General features: G+C 42.4%; 1 protein-coding gene across 3 annotated transcripts in view; it reads right to left on the reverse strand.

The window, feature by feature from the left end:
* The window catches only part of DTNBP1 (dystrobrevin binding protein 1), a 180,056-nt gene that overhangs the window by 8,731 nt on the left and 151,154 nt on the right, over positions 1-20,171 (reverse strand). For 2 of the 3 annotated variants that reach the window (XM_029242951.1, XM_029242950.1), the window contains one exon: positions 4,563-4,718. The exons of the other annotated variant lie outside the window; for it this stretch is intronic. In XM_029242951.1, the coding sequence (XP_029098784.1) occupies positions 4,563-4,718 (156 nt within the window). The remainder of the gene's footprint in view (positions 1-4,562; positions 4,719-20,171) is intronic. 3 annotated transcript variants of the gene reach the window in all.

The following is a 20,171-nucleotide window of genomic DNA, read 5'->3' on the forward strand; positions in this document are numbered from 1 at the left end:
CTATTTTCCTGAAAATATTTCCTGTAAGTGATAAAATCTAGTTATTCTGTTTGTAAGAGACATTCCTAAAATATAAGAACAGGAACATTAAAAAAAATTTAAGGAAAAATGGGAAGTGGGCAAACAACTAATTAACTTGAAGAAAGCTGACATGGCTATATAAATATCCAAAAAAATAGACTTGAAGGGGAAACAAAAGCATTATTGGGGTAAAATACAGCACTTAGTGGTTTTTTTTTTTTTTGGAGGTTTATCCACACTACAGCATGTATCAGTAGTTTGTTCCTTTTTTTTTAAATTAAGTAATTTTATTTATTTTTGGCTGCATCGGGTCTTCGCTGCCATGCGCAGGCTTTCTCTAGTTGCAGCGAGTGGGGGCTGCTCTTCGTTGCGGTGCGCAGGCTTCTCACTGCGGTGGCTTCTCTTGTTGCAGAGCACAGGTTGTAGGCACACGGGCTTCAGTAGTTGTGACCTGCGGGCTCTAGAGCGCAGGCTCAGTAGTTGTCGCGCACGGGCTTAGTTGCTCCGCGGCATGTGGGATCTTCCCGGACCAGGGCTCGAACCCGTGTCCCCTGCATTGGCAGGCGGATTCTTAACCACTGCGCCACTAGGGAAGCCCCCGCTTAGTGATTTTTTTAATGGTTCAATTCACCAGGAAGGTAATTCAGAATTTCTATGTGACTATATATTTTGTGGTTGTTTTTATAAAGCAAAATACAGGAGAATCACAAGGAAAATGGTAACAAGTCCATAATCATGGGGGAAATGAAGATCTAATGTACCTCTTTGATGATTAAGCAATCCAAAATTGAGTATTAACAGGAAACATCTGAACAAGCCAATTTAGAAGCCTTTTGAAATGGACACTTACAGACCCCCCCCCCACCTCAATCACAACAAAGAGAACTCTCCAGACGTTGCCATGGGTCCCCGAGGGGACAAAGTTGCCCCTGGTTGAGAACCACTATTTAATGAAGAATTAAAATTAAGATAGTAAGGTTTGGCTCAAGGCCAGACAAACAGAAGACTGGAATAGAAAAGAAAGCCTAGAAAAGACTCAGTTGTACTGAAACTGACAGAAGACCACGTGAGCAGTGGAGAGAACACTGGTGCTGAGATAGACAGTTACTGCTGTGAAGAATTAAAGTCAGATCCTTACCTCACAATGCACACAAAAACAAACTGGTCGTGGATTTAGGGCCCAAATATATAAAATGGAAAACATAGAAACTTTTAGAATAAAACACAGCAGAGTATCCTTATAACTTGGAGGGAAGGACTGCCTAAACAAGACACAAGTACAAACCATAAGCAAGAAAATAAAGTGGGCAAAGCTTAAAAATAAACACATTCAGCAAAGGCCACACTAGAACAGAGAAGCCACAGATTGAGAGAAGGTATCTGCACCAGACATCATCAGAAAAGGCCGATACCACGAGTGTAAGGCTCTAAAGGAAGACAACCAACCAGTAGAAAAACGGACAATCAAGGAACTGCAGATTAAAGCCCAAATAAAGTATCATTTCATACATCTAAATTTGTGAAAAATTTTAACTATCTGACACTACCAAGTGTTGACAAAGCTGTGGAGTGAGTAGAGCATATGCACATACAGCTTCTGGGGGGCTGTAAACTGGTGTGGGTATTTGTGACAGAATCCAGTACAATTAGATATGCTTGTCCTATGACTGTCCTTGTTCTGTGCCCTAAAGAAGTGGTTCTCAAGATGTGGACCCCAGACTGGCAGCCTCGGCATCACCTGGGAACTTGTGGGAAATGCACATTCTTGGGCCCTACCCCAGACCTACTGGGTTTATCACTAGCCCAAACATCCTCCTGCCCTCCCCAGGCACTGGGACACCCAGGGGCTGAGTCAGAGTGTCTGAGGGCACAGGGGGCGCCCCTGGCCACACAAGATTTGACAACTACCAGCCCAGCAGAGATGCCAGGAACCCAAGGTCTAACAGTGGGAACATACAGGCACAGACAGGACATCTTCAAGGTGAGGGATGTGGTCACAACTAACTACACACTGTCAGGATACCCAGGTGCTTAGCAACAAAGTGAAAGCAATAGATATTTTTCTGAGAAAATGGGAGTCTTGTCAGGTGGAAGAGAAAACCTGCGTCAGGGTCTTACAAAACACCTCATCACGTCCTAATGGCACTTGGAGCTGCTGGGCATGCGTGGGCCCCAGGTCCCCATTGCTCCAATCCCAGTGGGCACAGATGTCCCTTCACCCTTAGATCATTTTCTGGATAAAACTTCCCATGCCTTTGTCTTAACTAAAAAATGATGCTTTGGGAAGTGAGAAAAATTCAGACTGCTATTTCTGATTTAGTGGAATGAGTGTAAAATACCATGTTCACTGTAGAGATTCTTATTTTGATTGATTCTTCTAAATGAAAGAATGTTCATCCTTGGAGAGGAATGTGCTGTAAGGAAGGGATGTGTGACTCCCAGGCTGGGAAGTCTAAGGGATGGCCCTGGACAGCCTTGTGTGGAGAGGCCTGTTTGTTATTTGTGAACATCTTTTCTGCTCCAGGTGAAGCAGGAAGCTGAAAAGCCTAAGGCCTCCAATTTTCTTCCTCAGTGCTTTCAAAACCACACATATTGGCAATGTATGTGTGGCCCTCTTTTTTACCTTGAAAAAAAAAAAAGCTCAACAGTTTTTTGAAACTTGAAGGACATTTTTTTAGGTGCTTGAAACCATGAAAACTCAATTCCTTAATACTTAATTGCTATCTGTTCAACACGTCTTGACTGAGCCCTTCCTTCTCTTTGCCCACAAGGACCTGACAGTAACAGCCCATCCCTGTCTCAGTGCGCTCACAGCCAACAAAGAGGGACTTCTGAAGCTGCAGCCTCTGCTGTGTCCGCATCCCCTGAGGACGGGCTCTCCTAAGAGGCACTTTCATATTCTCTCTGCCTCTGCTGGGCACTTAGCAGGTGCTCAGGAAATGTCTGCTGAACTAAAGTGAACAAGCATTAGGGTCTCTACTGCTCTTTTCTTCACTGTCCCACCTCCCCATGCCCTCTCGGCATAACGTCTCACTGTGCTCAGATCTGTGGGTCAGATTTGCCAGGGTGTGTGTGTTATGGACTAAATGTTTGGGTGCCCCCCGACCTGCCCAAATTCCTATGGTGAAGCCCTGGAGGTGGGCCTTTGGGAGGTGATTATTCTAGAGGTCATGAGGGTGGGGCTCTGAGGATGGGGTTAGTGCTGTCCTAGGAAGAGGCACCAGAGATGCTCTCCCTGTCAAGTGAGGACCAGCTGCAGACCTCTCGGAACCAAATCAGCCAGCACCTCGACCACAGACTTCCAGCCTCCAGCCCTGTTGTGTATAAGCTACCAGTCTGTGTTGTTTTGTTGTAGCAGCCCAAGCAGACTAGGGTGGTGTCCTTCTCAGCTGCTGCCCACAGCATGACACAGATCCCTGGAGTGAGCAGGGATGGCTCTCTCCATAACCAGCGCCAAACGTTAAACTGAATAGCAAACGTACTCTGAGGGAACATGCAGTCTGACTTTCCCAGATGAAGACAGACTCTCCATCAGTGGGACACACAGAGGGCGAGCTGACTGGAGATAAAGCAGCTGAACAAACCTGTACCATCCCCCTCAGTTTAAGAAGCACTGTCAACGCATCCGTCAGTCATTCTAAGTCACGCCTATTAGTCTGTTTTCTCTACATTCTTTTCCTTCCTCATTCTTTGATTTCTTTAACCTCTCCTTGGGCAGCACATAGAGAAGGAAGGAACAGAGGGAGGGTAACAGATAAATTGGGAGCAGCTTCCGTGAGGGGCAGGGTATGGAGAGCAAAGGCCAGGGCCAGGCAAAAGAGGAAGAATGAGCACAGAGGTTTGGGAGGAGCAGGGGCTTCCAGAAGGATGGAGGGCAGGTAAGCGGGGAAGCCCAGGATGCCTGTACACACTGCCCACTGCTCCTGCGCTGGCCAGAGAGAAAACGTCAGCTGCCCGCCCAGACCACTCCTCCACAGGCACCAGGTCCTGGGAAGGAGGGGCTGGTGAAGGGGCCTGGAATCCAACTCCTGTGCCCCTCAGCGTGTTCTTGGGAACCATCAGATGCATCTAGATGTACATCACAGCACGACTTACAGAGGCAAAGAATCTTAAGTGTCCAACTAGGAAACTGTTAGGATATGTCCTGACCATGAAGATGCCGCTTTTAAAACATACCCTTTCAAAGGATTTTTAATAATGTAGGGGAAAGATCCCCATACACCATGAAGGAAAGTTAGATACAAAGCCAGATATGTGTACAGTCTATATAAATAGGCACAAGAGAGAATCCCCCTAAAACAGTAACAGGGATTAGGGATTCTGTGCTACAGAATTATGGCCAATGTTTGTTTTGTCTTTTTAATGTTTTAAAAAAATGTATTCCATGTTTTCTAAATATCTTCAACAAAAGCCTAGAACTACAAGAAGAGGCAACAGCAAGACAAAGACGGCAGGACGCATCCCCTTTGAGCCTCTGTCCCAGCCCCGCTCTGGAGGCAGCACCCTAGCCACACACAGCGCGGGGCCCGCTCCTGACTTGCCTCGCCTCTCTGCTGTCTGCAGGTAGCCCGTGGAGAGGTACTGCTCCATGTCCTGCTGGAAGGCTTCCTCAAAGAACTTCTGCCGCTCCCTCAGCTTCATTTGCTGGGTTTGCTCCATGTCCAGGACCTTCTGGGTGTGCTCTGCGTCGAGTTCAGCTAAGGACACAGAATAATTGGGGTCAGGCAGGGTTTGGAAAAGGACTGAGACCGGAATGGGTATAAATACCGACTCACGGGCTCACATCTGGCCCCCTGACTGCAGCACAACAGGTGGAGAGCCGGGGCTCCTGGAGGACCGTGACCACCGTCCACCTTAACCTCACCCAGCCCGGCCTCAGGAGGCACTCAGTAAACGCTGGTTGCAGAGCCAGCACGTGGCCACCGGAGTCTGTGAGAAGAGCACCTGGTCGTGGCTTTGCTGTCCGTGAACCAGCCACTTGGCTGAGTCAGTTAACCTTGCTGAGCCACATACTGTATGAACATTTGGGATAGACATGTTACCCCAGGACTGACGTGAAACATAAGAACTTTACATTCCGGCGAGGGCTGCGTCAGTCACGCCAGGAAGAACTGTAATACGATGAGCCTGAGCGTCGCCGCCAGCAAGAAGCCTGAATTCACCTTCCCATATGGCCCACTGGCGGCTCCCCCTTCCCCAGGCTGCGTGGGGAAGACCAGAGGATGCAGCCACTCTTCATCCTGGACACGGGCTGAGGGTTGGTTCTGAATCCGCTTCTAACTCTCCAGTCCTTTGTTCTTCACGGGGTGCGGTGGGCAGGATTCGAAGACAGCCCCCAGGAACTCTGCCCCCAGATGCACAGCCCACGGGAACCCAGGACTCGTGATTAGGGTACTCTCTGTGGCACAGCTGACTTTATGAGAGAGAGGTCGTCTGGGTGGGCCTGGACTTTTCCAGAAGAGATGTGAGCACAGAAGGGGTCTGACATGGCTTTGAAGATGGAGAGGCCTAACAAGGACTGAAGGTGTGTCCAGGAGCTGAAAGCCACCCCAGGCTGACTGCCCAGCCTGAAAATGGAGACCTCAGTCCTACCACCACAAGGAGCCAGGACTCTACCAACAACCTGAACGAGCTTGGAAAACAGATTCCTTGCAGCCTGGTCAACCCCTGATTCCAGGCTGTGAGACCCTGAGCAGAGAACCCCATCACAGGTTAGAACAGCCATCATCAAAAAGCCAAGAGATAACAAGTGTTGGTGAGGATGTAGAGGAAAGGGAGCCCTCATGTGCTGTTGGTGGGACTGTAAACTGGTGCAGCCACCATGGAAAACAGCATGAAGGTTCCTCAAAAAATTAAAAATAGAACGAACATATGATCCATTAATTCCACTTCTGGATATTTATCTAAAGGAAATGAAAACAGGATATCAAAAAGAGATCTGCACTCCCATGCTCACTGCAGCATCGTTCACAATAGCCAACATATGGAAACAGTTTAAGTGTCTGTCAGTATCTGAATGGATAAAGAAGATGTGGTACATATACACAAAGGAATATTATTCAGCCATGAGAAAGAAGGAAATCCTGCTGTGAGAGAACACAGGTGTGCCTTGAGGACATTATACTACGTGAGATAAGTCAGACACAGACATATACTGTATGATCTCACTTATACATGGAACCTAAAAACGTTGAACTCATAATAGAAACAGCAGAGTGGTGGTTACCAGGGGGAGAGCGGGTGGAGGAGCTGGGGAGATGCTGGTCCAAGGGCGCAAACTTGCAGGTAGAAGAGGAGTATGACTGTGCCCACAGTCAACAACATCGTATTATATTCCTCACAGTTTCTATGAGACTAGATCTTAAATGGTCCCACCACAAAAAAGAAATGGTAATTATGTGACATGATGGAGGTGTGAGCGACTCCACAGTGGTCAACATGTTGTACACCTTAAACTTACACAATGCTATACGTCATCTATTAAAAATTAAATAAAAAATCTTAATAAGAAAGTCTTCATGGTGTTACCAAGTGATTTTTAACCAAAAAAAAAAAAAAAAAACCCAGAATTTACAATGAACAGTAGTCTTGGAGGTCCCACATGATCGACCTTAGTCATTCCCTCCACAAATACTCAACACCTCGTGTCACAGCTCCCGGGTACAACATGATCCTGTATGTGTAGATCTTAAAAACTTGATAATGGAGTATATTTTTAATCCCAAGTCAGTTACAGCCTCAATATTTAGAATATTCTGGATATTCTTCTTGTATCCTAATCTTCATATATGCAAGGAACGATAATATTAAGCAAAGCAACACAGACGGGAAAGTAAATCATCCCGACGACGTGTAATCACACGTACAACGTCTTCTCGCACTATGATAATCACTATGGGCATTCTCTGAATTTTCATGTCACCCTGACTTGCAGCCCCCCATCTCATATCTCTGTTTACAGGGAGATGGTCTGGAAAGAGCACAGGTTTTGGAAGCAGTCTGGGCTTGGTCCTGTCCCCTTGATGCCTTTAGATGCTTCGGGCACGTCATCCCACCTCCCTTTAGCCTACCTCTGATTTCTGAAAGGCAGCTCTGTGTGAGCTCATCTGTATGCCCACAAGGTCCCAATTCAATTCATGCATCTCTTATTCTTTTGGGCGGGGGGGCGGTGGTCAGAGTATCCTCTGAATCCCAGGGAACCTATAAGTCAGCTTAGCCCAGAAGTTCTGGGGAATTAAGGCAGCTCTCACCCAATGGGTGACAGAAGCCAGTGTATCAATGCCCAGGCTCCCATCCTTTGGATGGACAATTCTAGGAGCCATTCTGAACAATTGTCAGAGGTCCTGGTGGAACCGCAGCAGCGACTTCAACAATGCATCCCTTTATCGACGTTTCCTCCTTGCCCCCTCACCCCTGCTTCCCGGGATCACCTCTCACACAAACTACCTGCAGGAAAATCCTAATCTCAGGCTCTGCTTCCCGAGAAACCCAAGCAAGGATATCTATTACCAGCTACAACTAACTGAACCTCTCTGGGTCTCAACTTCCTCCTCTGTACAAGAGTAGTGAACTTATTTCATACGGGTGTTGGCAGGAGTAAATGAGGTTTAACACGTGAATCACCAGGCACACAGCATTGCCAATAGCTGACAGCTAATATTAATACCAGCATTATTATTAGGAAAAGGAAACGATACGAAATATTACCATGAAGCAGGATGAGCACGACACTGAGAATCACCCCAACTCTTTCAGCCCCACTCAGACACTTCAGACTGAGTCACCTATCAATGCCCTTAACAAACGTGCAAGGAATTGAGCATGTACTTTTACGAGGGAGAAAGGGAACTCAATAGGATGTCTTTTCATTTATTTCACTTCAGCCATCAACCTATCTGATCAAATGCTTCATGACTGCCAGGTGCATTAGAATAAGTCAACCCTAGAATAGATTAAGTATGCTTCACACACTTCAAACGAAGTTCAATTACTCTTTAAAAAAAAAAATTCCAAAATAGGAAGCTCAGAAACAAAGATCAATGCAGAAATTATCAAAGGGGTTTTCATTAAAGAATATCTTGTTTCAACTGAACGAAGATTTTCTATAGATACAGAGATATATAGTTATGCAACTTGAAAACTTTCATTCTTCTCAAGACTTCTGCTTCAGGAGTTCAATTCTCGTGTTTCTGAATTATAAGTTCTATAGATTTTGTCTTAGGTTTTTTACACTGGAATGAAATGTAATCAATGTTCCAGCCCTCACAAAAGGGGGGACACGGTTGGGTTAGGGAACTGAAAATGACTTAAAGGAAAATAAGCACTGTTTTAAGTTTTAAGACATGTTACACACCAGTTATCTGAAACATTTCCAAGCACCTTTTGTCATTTCCCACTTTATTTGAGAGCCCCCCCCTTACATCTCAGGGCTGACCTCTAAGCTAGAATCACAGAACTAAGTACATTAACTCTATACCAGCTGTACACTCAGGACAATGATGAAAAAAAGCACATGGCAGTTATTAAAAATAACTGTCCTGCTCAGCAGCTAAGAAGATTCACCCTCAGCTACGTGCCTGAGCAAGGATGCTCTGATTGTGCCGTTTGTTCTGGAATCATCGGTTCAGCTTTTGCCAAGAAACAACTACATTTGGGAGTGGAGAAATGATGGCAGGACACTGAGGGAATATTTCAAATCTAGAAGTTTTAAGAGCATCTGACTTTGGGACAACGACTGTGGAAAAATAGAAATTATAGAACATTTTCTATAAGGAAAAATGACCCACTGTTCCCATCGAAGATGTCATTTATTATACCGGGGAAAGCCAGACAAATACAAAGATTTTAAAGAACTTCAACAAATAGCCTTAAGATTAAAAAGAAAAACCAAACACACCAAAAATTTAGATAAAAGATGCTGTCGTTTTTCTATCAGGAGTAATCATTTAATTCCATTATCAACCCAGATCTGTGTCTCCTTTATTTCAACTCCAGGTCATTGCTCAAGTTTTATCTGACTGCAACTTCCACTCTAGCCTCCACTATCAATTTCAATTGGATAATTTCTCAAAACAAACAAAAAAATTCCATTACCAGTGAAGATGTTATAATCAATTCTCAACTATATGTTTTAATGGGGCATAAAGGTATATATGAGATATTAAAAAAAATCCATCAGGCTCATTTCAGGAACAGTTTCAACTTATTCCACAACTAAGCCCTTTTAACAGAGCTGATAAGTAATAAAAGACAGTGAGGTGTGAATGACTGAAAAAGCCTGGAGCTGCTGGGAAGAAAGAAACAGATGATGTGAAGAAAACCAGGACAAACCTCTCCGTAAAAGGACTTACTGAGAGTATCTTTAATCCAAAAATGTTAGAAAACAATAAAATTTAATTAAATATGAGTTATGAAAAATTCTGGTAATCTCTATATAATATTAAAGATTGAGAACATTTTTCATTCAAGATAAATAAGCAAGACTAAGAATTGATTTTAAATCTATCATTTAAATATTTACAATTTAGATGTTTTTATATCGAGAATACAAATTTTGTGATACTAAAATGCATATGATATGATCAAGGAAGAAATGTGAAATCTCTGTAAATTCCTAAACAAATTTCTAAATACAAGTAGGTAAACACGTACCTTCCTAAACTGTTTTTTGACAAAAATTTAACTGCCAACAGGCTGTCAAACTACATGATCACTAAATTACTACACAATTCTGTCATTGTGACAGAATTTTAAAAATAGGACCCATTATTTTTCTTATGCTTCTAATTATTTGCCATTTATTTAAAAGGTTTTTTTTTTGATGCATGAACAATGCATGTACATTGGTGGAAAAAATTTTAATCATAAAAAAGCACATGGACTTCCCTGGTGGCTCAGTGGTTAAGAATCCACCTGCCAATGCAGGGGACACGGGTTGGAGCCCTGGCCCAGGAAGATCCCACATGCCGTGGAGCAACTAAGCCTGTGCGCCACAGCGACTGAGCCTGTACTCAAGCCTGCGAGCCACAACTACTGAGCCCACGTGCCACAACTACTGAAGCCTGCGCGCCTAGAGCCCGTGCTCCGCAACAAGAGAAGCCACCACAATGAGAAGCCCGTGCACCACAACTAAGAATAGCCCCCGCTCGCTGCAACTAGGGAAAACCCGTGCGCAGCAACGAAGACCCTATGCAGCCAAAAATAAATTAAAAAAAAAAAAAAGGCACAAATAGTAAGGTGAAAATCCCTCTGAAATCACCATAAGCGGAGGAGCACAACTAACATTCTGATGTACGGTCATCAGCACCTGGTGTACATTATCTTCTCCTTGAACCATATGAAATTGGAATAGTCAGTCTTTTTTTTTTCTCTTTTTGTACCACTGGAAGAGTTGCTGTTTTTTTTGTTTTTTTTTGCGGTATGTGGGCCTCTCACCGCTGTGGCCTCTCCCGTTGCGGAGCACAGGCTCCGGACGCGCAGGCTCAGCGGCCATGGCTCACGGGCCCAGCCGCTCCGCGGCACGTGGGACCTTCCCGGACCGGGACACGAACCCGTGTCCCCTGCATCGGCAGGCGGACTCTCAACCACTGCGCCACCAGGGAAGCCCAAGTTGCTGTTTTTTTAACTTTTTACTCTGAAATAGTTACAAGCTCATAGGATGTCGTCAAGAAATGAACAGAGCGGTCCCACAAACCCATCCGGAGTCTCCCCAGTGCTAACATCCTATCCAGTTACGGTACAATATCAAAACCGAAAAAACAGACACCGGTACACTCCACAGAGCTTATTCAGATTTCCCCAGTCATGCATGCACTCGTGTGTGTGTGTGTGTGTGTGTGTGTACAGGACGGGGGAGCTCTCTCCAGGCTCATCACACACGCAGGCTTGTGTAACAACCGCAATCAGGATGTTCAACATTACTGTTACCACAAGGCTCCTCCGGTTGCCCTCTGGTAACCATCCCCTCCCCCTTCCTCCACTCTTACCCCTCCCTAAGTCCAAATCTGTGATCATGTTATTTCACAAATGCTACCTAAATGAAATCATATGGTATATATATATCCTTCTGAGACTGGCGTTTTTCACTTGGCATATTCTTGAGGTTCATCTTAGCTGTTGCTCATATTGATAATTTGTTTCTTTTTGTTGCTGAGTTGTGTCCACGGTGTGGAGGGACCACAGTTAGTTTGACTAGTCACCCACTGAAGGACACCTGGGTCGCTTCCAACTTTTGGATACTGTGAGTAAAGTTGCTATGAACATTTGTGTACCAGCTTCTGGATGAAAATAAATCATTTATTTGAGATAAATGCCCAAGAATGCAATTGCTGGGTCATATGGTAAGTGCATTTTTTGGTTTTGAAAGGAACTGCCAAACTCTTTTCCGGAGTGGCCCCTGTCACCAGTGTACGGGGGACCTCATTCTTCCACATCCTTCCTCACCAGCATTTGGTGAGACCTACTTAATAACTGTGATACAGAATCTGTTTCCTTCCCTCCTCCTTCTCCCCAGAGTATGTGTCTGTTAGAAACAAGTTTTAACTTCCTCTTAAATATTTCCAATAATTGCTATGATTTAAATAGGAAAATATATTTAATTTTAGAAAAATTCTATACAGGAACGGAGGACTTGTTAGTGACAAAATATACAAGATTTCCTTCCATTTTTAAAACCCACCTACTCTGTATTTTTACCATTTAACAGTCACCTTTTATTTCTATCTCAAATTAATTTTCAAAATAAGGCACACTCAACCATTTTTAAAGTCTCCCCAACCTCCTGCCCCGCCTTAAAAAATGAATGCAAATTGTTTCAGGGAGGACAAAAAAAAAAAAAAAAAGACCTTTAATTAATACTGTCCTAGAATTGTAGGTTTTAAACATTCACTTAAAACACCAACTTCTGTGCCCTATGTTTCTACAGTGTTTAAAAGTTTTCTGTCTAGCCTTCATCAACAATTAGTTTCCAAGACAGGTTTACAATTATTTTATACCATACATTATTTCTATGAGTATTCGAAAGTATTATAGAGCCCTTTCCTTAATTCCTCAGAACTGGTCTTTGGAAAAAAAAATTCTGTGCATGTTAAAGTCAAGACATGTTTTAACAGAAAGTTAAATGGCTCTTTACAGAGCTCCTCTTCAGCCCCCTCCAACACACACGGACGCATGCACGCACACACACTTATCAAAAGGTACTTACTGCTTCTACATGCAACTAATAAAGGATACTTCTTACCTAAAATGTAGTAGTTTAGAATAATGGCAGGTTTTGCAGATAGACAGAATAAATAACTCCTTTAGACAACAACTCATGGCAACTCCTAAGGAGACTCCACAAAGTCCATTTAGAGTAGCTACTGCAACAGCTGTTTCCTAAACCCACGTCACAGGAAACAAACACTATTCTAGTATCTAAACTTTTGGAACACTTAAAAAATTTCTATCAATTACCCTGAAGGAAATGACCACTATCTAGAGTACTAGCAAAATAGACACTGCAGAAACACGACATGTACAAGGTTTGCCCAAAGCAGTAAGACAGAAATGCTCAACTGTTCCTTATCTTCTGCGGGAGGAGCCAGGCAGCTTAGGAGCCCCTGATGAGGCTGCTGGTCTCTGAGCCACACCACTCACCCTGCCACGCCTCCGGTTTCCCATCAGTTAGGAAGTGGGGGTGGGGGTGGGGTTGGATGATATCCATAAGAAAGTCACATCCAGCTCTTAAATGCTATAATTCTATTTTTACTTCCTTTTGACTGGGGCAGGAAGAGGTCTCCTGAATCCTGTCTTTTTTTTTTTTTTGGTAAGATAAAATGAAAATCAGATTAGCAGTAAAGGATTTAGGACCTTTTGAATTTGACAGTAACTTTTCAAGAAAATCAGATTCAACTATTAACAAAACGCTGAGGGTACGTTTGCATTTATCTTCCTGGTCATTTTACTGCTTAAAGAATGATGAGAACAAAAAGCTTAAGATTAATGGGTAAGTGAGAAGTGCACTCAAACTGTGGCCAGAGGCTTCACGAGTTATGAACCTGTTCCAACGTCATGGCGGGGGTCGGACTGGAGGGCACGTGGCCTGAAGTGAGTCTAGGTAGCGTCACGACGGCTGTACTTCTTGCCGGGGTCGACAAAGACCTAGATGGGTAAGATGTCAGTTTAAAGGGGTGGTTCAACTCCACTGGAAAGGGCTAGTCCATGATATGTTACAAAGGATACGTTTTACAGAAACAGTATGTGAAATTGCTGTGTTAGGTATCAAGCGTATGCCATGTTATCCCATTCTTTGGATGGTTTCCAATTTTTTCTTGTAAGAAAGATTTAAAAAACTCCAGGCTAGAAGCTCTGTGTTATGAATATTTAGCCCAATTTCCTAGAATTTTAAAGTCCTGACATTTTCCTTAATTTTACTTAGAGTACTGATCTACTTAACAACAAAATTTGGGGGGAAAATGGGAAGGGTTTAGATTGCTACAGGAATCCTTCCAAACTCCAAAGTTTGTTGTCGTTGTTATTGTTAGTACATTAAACACTCTAGAAAAAGAAGTACAAACCAGCTGCTTGTGTCTCAGTATGAAGATCAACTCTTACGGAGTTCATTCAAAGGGGTTATGGAGCTAGCAGGCCCGAAATCAAAATCAATTCGAGGGCTGGTGACACAGAGGTTGCTGGATCACTGGGCCCCATGCCCAGAGCTACCAATTCAGTAACTGGCAGGGTCAGAGGATTCACATTTCTACCCAATTCCAGGGTGATGCTGACGCTGTTGTCCAAGGACCAGACTTTGAGAACCACAGCTCTTAATGAACTGTTTCTGCGCATCCACTTCATTCAAATTTTTACTTTGTACAAATATTTATATAATGGAAAAGAATAAATATAAGATGGGGAAGTTGGCACAATTCATGGAAATGACAGAAACATCCTCTCCTAAACTCTCTTTAAAATATTTACAAAATCATCTAACAAGGAAACGCTCCAGCAGCCGCCAAAACGTATAATCATAAACAAGCAGGACTTGTAAGTCATCTTTACCGACAAGAGACAAGTAACTTCAGGATCAGAAAAGCGCTGGATCCCATTCTGTGGAATCCCTTACCAGTCCCTGGCTCATGGCCTGGGGGGCTTCATACAGCAGGAGACAAAAATGTTGTGACCATCTGTTCTTTGTCCTGAACCCAGATGCAGCCAAGGGGGAGGTCCTCATCCTCGCCATTTGCAGAGACAACGTGGAGGGGTTTACATTAACGTAATCAATATAATATTACATTTGTATTTAAAACTAATAGACAAACTCTGTCAAATAAAAATTAAGAGAAGAAAAAAATACATATACCCAGAGTTAGATATATGGCAAAGAAGGTATGCCGACGGAGGCAGAAGAGATGTGAAAATAAGTGACTGGTGATGGGGTCCTGGACTTGGCATATTGATATATTCAGCTGAAGGAGTTTGAGGAAATGGCAGAAGCAGGAAGCTCACTCTGACCTGCCCCTTGCTCTTCTCCCCTGAAGCAGGTCCTAAGACCCTCCTGTGGAAGGTGCCCTCCCTGTACCCAGAAGACAGGAGCATCCTTATCCCCAAGACGGAGGGACACAGAGAAGAGTGCAACATGCTGGCCTGGCTAAGTCTCCTCCAGTTCACTACCCTTACCTCAGGGCCTTTGTCCTAATGACATTTCTCCATGAACATCCACTCTTCCTCAAACCTGGCTTAAAACACTCAAGCTTAACTCTTTCTTTGGGTCTTCATTTCCTTATGAAGGCCCCCGTGTTAACGTAAAAGTTAACATTAAATAAATCTGTACACTTTTCTCCTGTTAATCTCTGTCATTTTAATTGTCAGACCTAGCCAAGGACCCTAAGAGGATCGAGGAAAACATTTTTTCCTCCCCTGTACTAACTATCATGCCCAAATACATGCTAACACATTTTGAAGCATCAATGAAATGAATAATCTGATTTTAAAATTATACATGTTATAGAAATTAACACAGGAAATGAAATTGTTAAGAATCAAAAGCTATCTAATGGATTTTTCGTAGTAATTCTGAAATCAAAACTTGATCATGTATTTTTTTAAAAGGTGGTGAGAGGTGAGGAGAAGCCTAGCCCCACCAGATATTAAAACACTTCACAAAACAACAATTTAAACATTATGGAGTGACTTCCCTGGTGGTCCAGTAGCTAAGCCTCCGCACTCCCAATGCAGGGGGCCTGGGTTCAATCCCTGGTCAGGGAACTAGATCTCACACGGATGCTGCAACTGAGAGGCTGCATGCTGCAACTAAAGATTATGCATGCCGCAACTAAAGATTCCACATGCCACAGGTAAAAAAAAGAAAAAAAAGATTCTGCATGCCGCAACTGAAGAACCCGCACGCAGCAACGAAGATCCAGCGCAGACAAGATAAATAATTTTTAAAAACCACCAACATTACGTAAAACAAAAAGAGATGGGTGGATCATTGAAGTGGAAAATCCCTAAAAGAGATGTGATCATATGCTAAACAAATATAAACAAATCATATGCTAAACAAATCTAATAAAGGATATATCAGAAACAAAGGAGAAAGGAAAGAAATTTGTAATAAGTGGCACTGTGAAAACTAGTTGGCCATTTATAAAATCAATTTAGAGGCATACAGGATAAATTAAATAACTGAAAACCAAAAATGACATATGGAAAAAGAAAACCAAATTAAACCTTTAAAGTTACTAATAAGGGGTCTTACACACTATAGAAGAAATTATCAAGGATCAACAGATACTGTGTAACATGAACAGTAAACACTCTTGGATATTAAAAAAAATATAATAAAAAGGGAAACAACAGATTGAGGAAAAAGAATTGCCACAAGTAGCAAAAGATCATTATTTTTACCACAGTAAAAAAGAAAAAGAAAAAGAAAAAAAAATCGACGCCAATAAAATCTTTTCAATAGAAAAAACAGTTCACAGAAGCCAAAAATTGTTCAGTCCTATATGTTATTAAAACTGAAGTACCATTTTTGTCCAGTTACATATTGGCCAATATAAAAACAATGCTAACAAGAGTGAGGTGAGATACTTTCATTACTAGTGTTTGCATAAATTGTTAAAAAGACTCTTAGAAAGCAATCTGATTTTAAAAATCTCTAACATACTTTCACCTAGTGATACCGCATCTGAAGATACACGCTAAGGACATAATCCAAAAGAATAAAAGAGCTACTACCTACCTAAAGAAGTTCATTTCTGTATTAAATGACTCGGCCACTTGATGAGCCATCATGTAGCCAACAACAAACATGGTGAAGACATAAGATATTAAGTAAAAGAAGAATAAAAAGACAAATATGTGTAACTTATCACATGAAAAAGTGTTGGTAAAGCACTCCTGAAAAATTAGTTTCATTAATACAGTGAGACTGTGGATGGTTGTTGGCCCTCAATGGTATAAATTTTTTGTAATGTTATATAGCTTTAGAATTAAAAATTCAAATAAGCATAAGGTTCTATAAACACACAAAATATATTTTCATTCCCCAATAATCATAATAAATATGTATTTTGACATATCCAACTAATACTTTATTGTTTTGGGTGGTTATAAAAAAAAAAATTCCTTCTGTTAAAATGTTCAGCGTATATGGGCTTCCCTGGTGGCGCAGTGGTTGAGAGTCCGCCTGCCAATTCAGGGGACACGGGTTCGTGCCCCGGTCCGGGAGGATCCCACATGCCGCAGAGCGGCTGGGCCCGTGAGCCATGGCCGCTGAGCCTGGGGGTCCGGAGCCTGTGCTCCGCAATGGGAGAGGCCACAACAGTGAGAGGCCCGCGTACCGCAAAAAAAAAAAAAAAAAAAAAAAAAAAAAGTTCATGTATGAATGTACTTCTTTATTCACTTATTCTTATGTAATATCATTCACAAATTTAATTTATTCAATACATTTAATAAGCATATTTACTACATGCCTATTAACTCCTTATAGCTTATTTGTTCATGATTTAAAATAGACTACTTTATAGCAATACAGTGTTACCTGGAACTTTTACAACCAGAAATTTCCATTAATCAACATTTTTGAGCTTCATTAATATAAGCAGTTAATCACAATGATAACCTAAGACATTAAGAGATTTTAAAGACCTTTCTGAAGTATTAAACATTTTTATAATACATTCTACTGCTTTGAAAATTGGTAATCTTGGACAGACTAAACAGCAAATAACAATGGTTTAAATGGCAAATAAAACGTTTAAACAAACTTCTCAACCTTGAAAACCTGGTATATGCTCATTATGCAGCAGAAGTAATCACATCATTAAACATGTGAGAACCTTAACCTGCTCTGGATTCCCAGCTGTTAAACAGAATCTGTTCATGGATTAAGACAGATCACACCTAGGTTTCACATCAGTATTTTCTATTCCGAAATTCTAAACTTTCACAACAAAAGAAAACAAGTTCTTCCCACTTCTAACACTCGTAAGGAAGGAATGACTTTTTTGCAAACAGAAAACTAAAGAACACAAAAACCAAAATCACTCTCTTGCTCCTAACATTTGAATTTCAGTACAAAAGTAGCGTCACTGGAATTTTCTCAAGTAACAGTTCTCATATCTATGATAACAGTGATGTAGACTGGCTGCTATATTATAAGAAAATTTTGAGAAATCTCCAAAAACTAGACTCAGATGCCTGTCTAAGGAAATTTGGAGGAGGGGGCAAAAAGAGAAAGAAGACAATAAGGTCTCAGTACATCTGAAAATGAGACAATGTTAATTAAAACAAAACCAAACTTGGCGGTGGTGATTGGGCCTGGTGTTGAAGCCTACGATTTTTTTAAGTCATGAGTAAAACATTACAGATATAGATACTAAATTTAAATTTTCATTAACTATATAAAATTTATATTTCTGTATCTTCCTCATCCAGGAACAAGCAACAATTTGACAAATGTGGGCCAATTCTGACAGCTGCCCCCTGAGATGAGTCTCACTATCAGTATGGGGAAATAAACTTAAGCTTTGGTTGCTTTCTTGAGTCACATCAAAAATAAAATGCAATCAGAGATAACACCACTTTCTATTTTATGTGTGACCCCAAAGAAGGTGTCGAAGGAATGCCATCTGCAGGTCTACAATTTGAGCATTTCTATCTGAACAAATGATATTCTTCTTTTTAAGGGGGATCTGAATCTGGAGATCCACAAGACGCAGCTGGCGTGGGCACCACGAGAGGAGGAGGTGGCGGTCCCCGGGCGGCGCCCCCCCTGCTCCCCGGGGTCTCCGTGGCTACCTGGCCTCCTCTCCTGGAGCTAGTTTTCCTGCCCTCATTAGCTTGTGTTATCTTTCCCACCAGCCTTTTTACTCAGCTAGCTGTTGACTAAAGTCTGTGAAAAGTTTTTAGAGGACAAGATCCTTCCAGCAATTCAGAGCCAAGATACTGTGTTTTTAGGTTTAGTATCTCCCTGAAAGGACATCTGCATTTCAAAAGGACACGGTAGAATCCAAAGGCCTTTAAAGCTCAAGGAACAAAGCTAAGAGAGGAAGTTTTTGGGCCGGGGCTCTGCCCCATGACTGGGCAAGTCACACCACCTGGAGCCAGCTCCTGTGGGCGAATCCCAAGTCCCCCTCAGGAAGTGTCCTGTCCACAGGGGAGAGAACCCCCTGGTTACACAGGCAGCTTCCCACACCCCACCAGTGGGATGCTGTGAGATCAAAATTATGTTCAGCTTAAGATCACACATTAGCATAATGATTCTCTATGCTGATAGAATAATTCAGATGTTAGATTTCTTTAGACTTTAAATATCACTGAAGAACACTCAATAATATTCAAAACAATTACCTTCGGAAACGTTTTTACTTATGCTGCCTTGATTTCAAATTAAGTAGTCCAAAAATTGCAATCTAGAACAATGGTCTCAAACCTTTTCAGGTTTAAGAGTGGGTGTACTTTTACTGACAATTTACTGAGAAAATACATGACAACAGAAATCTATTGAGTTCCGTAGCACTTCTAAAAATGACTTTGAATTTTACTCTGCACAACATTTACACACATTTGCAACAGAATACTGCATATATTTCAACTGTATTAATCACACAGAACCCATAGCTCAACATGCTTTTGGATGCGAGAGCCTCTCGCTATAAATGTCCTCATGCCACAGGTTGGAAACATTCTGCTTCTAGAAGGTTCAGTGACAGTCAAATCTCAACATGCTTGAAAGCCGATCATACCACATTATTTCCAGAAAATATTTTAGAAATGGGGATTTATCACTTTCAATTACAAGCTGCTGGAAGCTTATGAATGAGTGACTTATGAATAAATTAGTACTATGAATGGCTGCCTTGGTCCCCTCCCTCCTCCTACCATAAGTCCCTCACTGCCAGCTAACAGGGTGGGGATGAGACATGGATTCTGTGCTTCCCAGTCAGGCTGGTGGTACTAGCCAGCAGGGATGGCAGGAGATGGTCCCTGAGGAGATCCCTGAGTCCAGAAGCAGAGGAAGAAGTTACATGAAGAAGGGACCAGTGGGAGAGCAACACATCAACACATGGGGCAGCCTTTGGAGTAGACCGAATTCCTCACTTCCCTTTGAACTACTTCCTGAAATTTCACCATTAGAGATTTACATATTTTACGTTTCTCTTTTAAGCAAATCGAGAATACTCTATTTGGGAGCTTTTAGAAAACTGCAACATTCAAAATAGATATAGATGCTAGATATGGGGAGAAATGGGTAGAAAGGTAGACGATTTTGAAGAAAGGGGGAGAGGGCAGCTGTGGTGGAGGCCTCAGTAGGGACTTTTGGCCATGAGGGTAATTAAGGCCCAGCAGAAAGAGGGACCAGAAAGTGAAAAAGACAAGTATGAAATGTCAAAGACGCACTATTCCTGATTCAAGATGGTGTTCAGAGATTATGTTACCCTCTGCTCTTCCTGTTTTCTCCTGGCTCTTTAACTACATTATGGACAGTGAGGACTTTTGCAAGAACAGCCTGGAAACTAGACCACTATTCAGGAGGTATCGCTGAGAAACCGCTTTCCCAGTTACACATGACTTACAGCCAACATCCTAGGGCTCCAAATAAGCCACGCGCTCTCCCCTGCCCTTGACTGTGACTGCACTGCGACTGCACTGCCCTTGGCTCAGAG

This window comes from Monodon monoceros, unplaced genomic scaffold (assembly GCF_005190385.1).
Source record: "Monodon monoceros isolate NGI ecotype Baffin Bay Population unplaced genomic scaffold, NGI_Narwhal_1 Super_Scaffold_3, whole genome shotgun sequence".
NCBI classification, from domain to species: Eukaryota; Metazoa; Chordata; class Mammalia; order Artiodactyla; family Monodontidae; genus Monodon; species Monodon monoceros.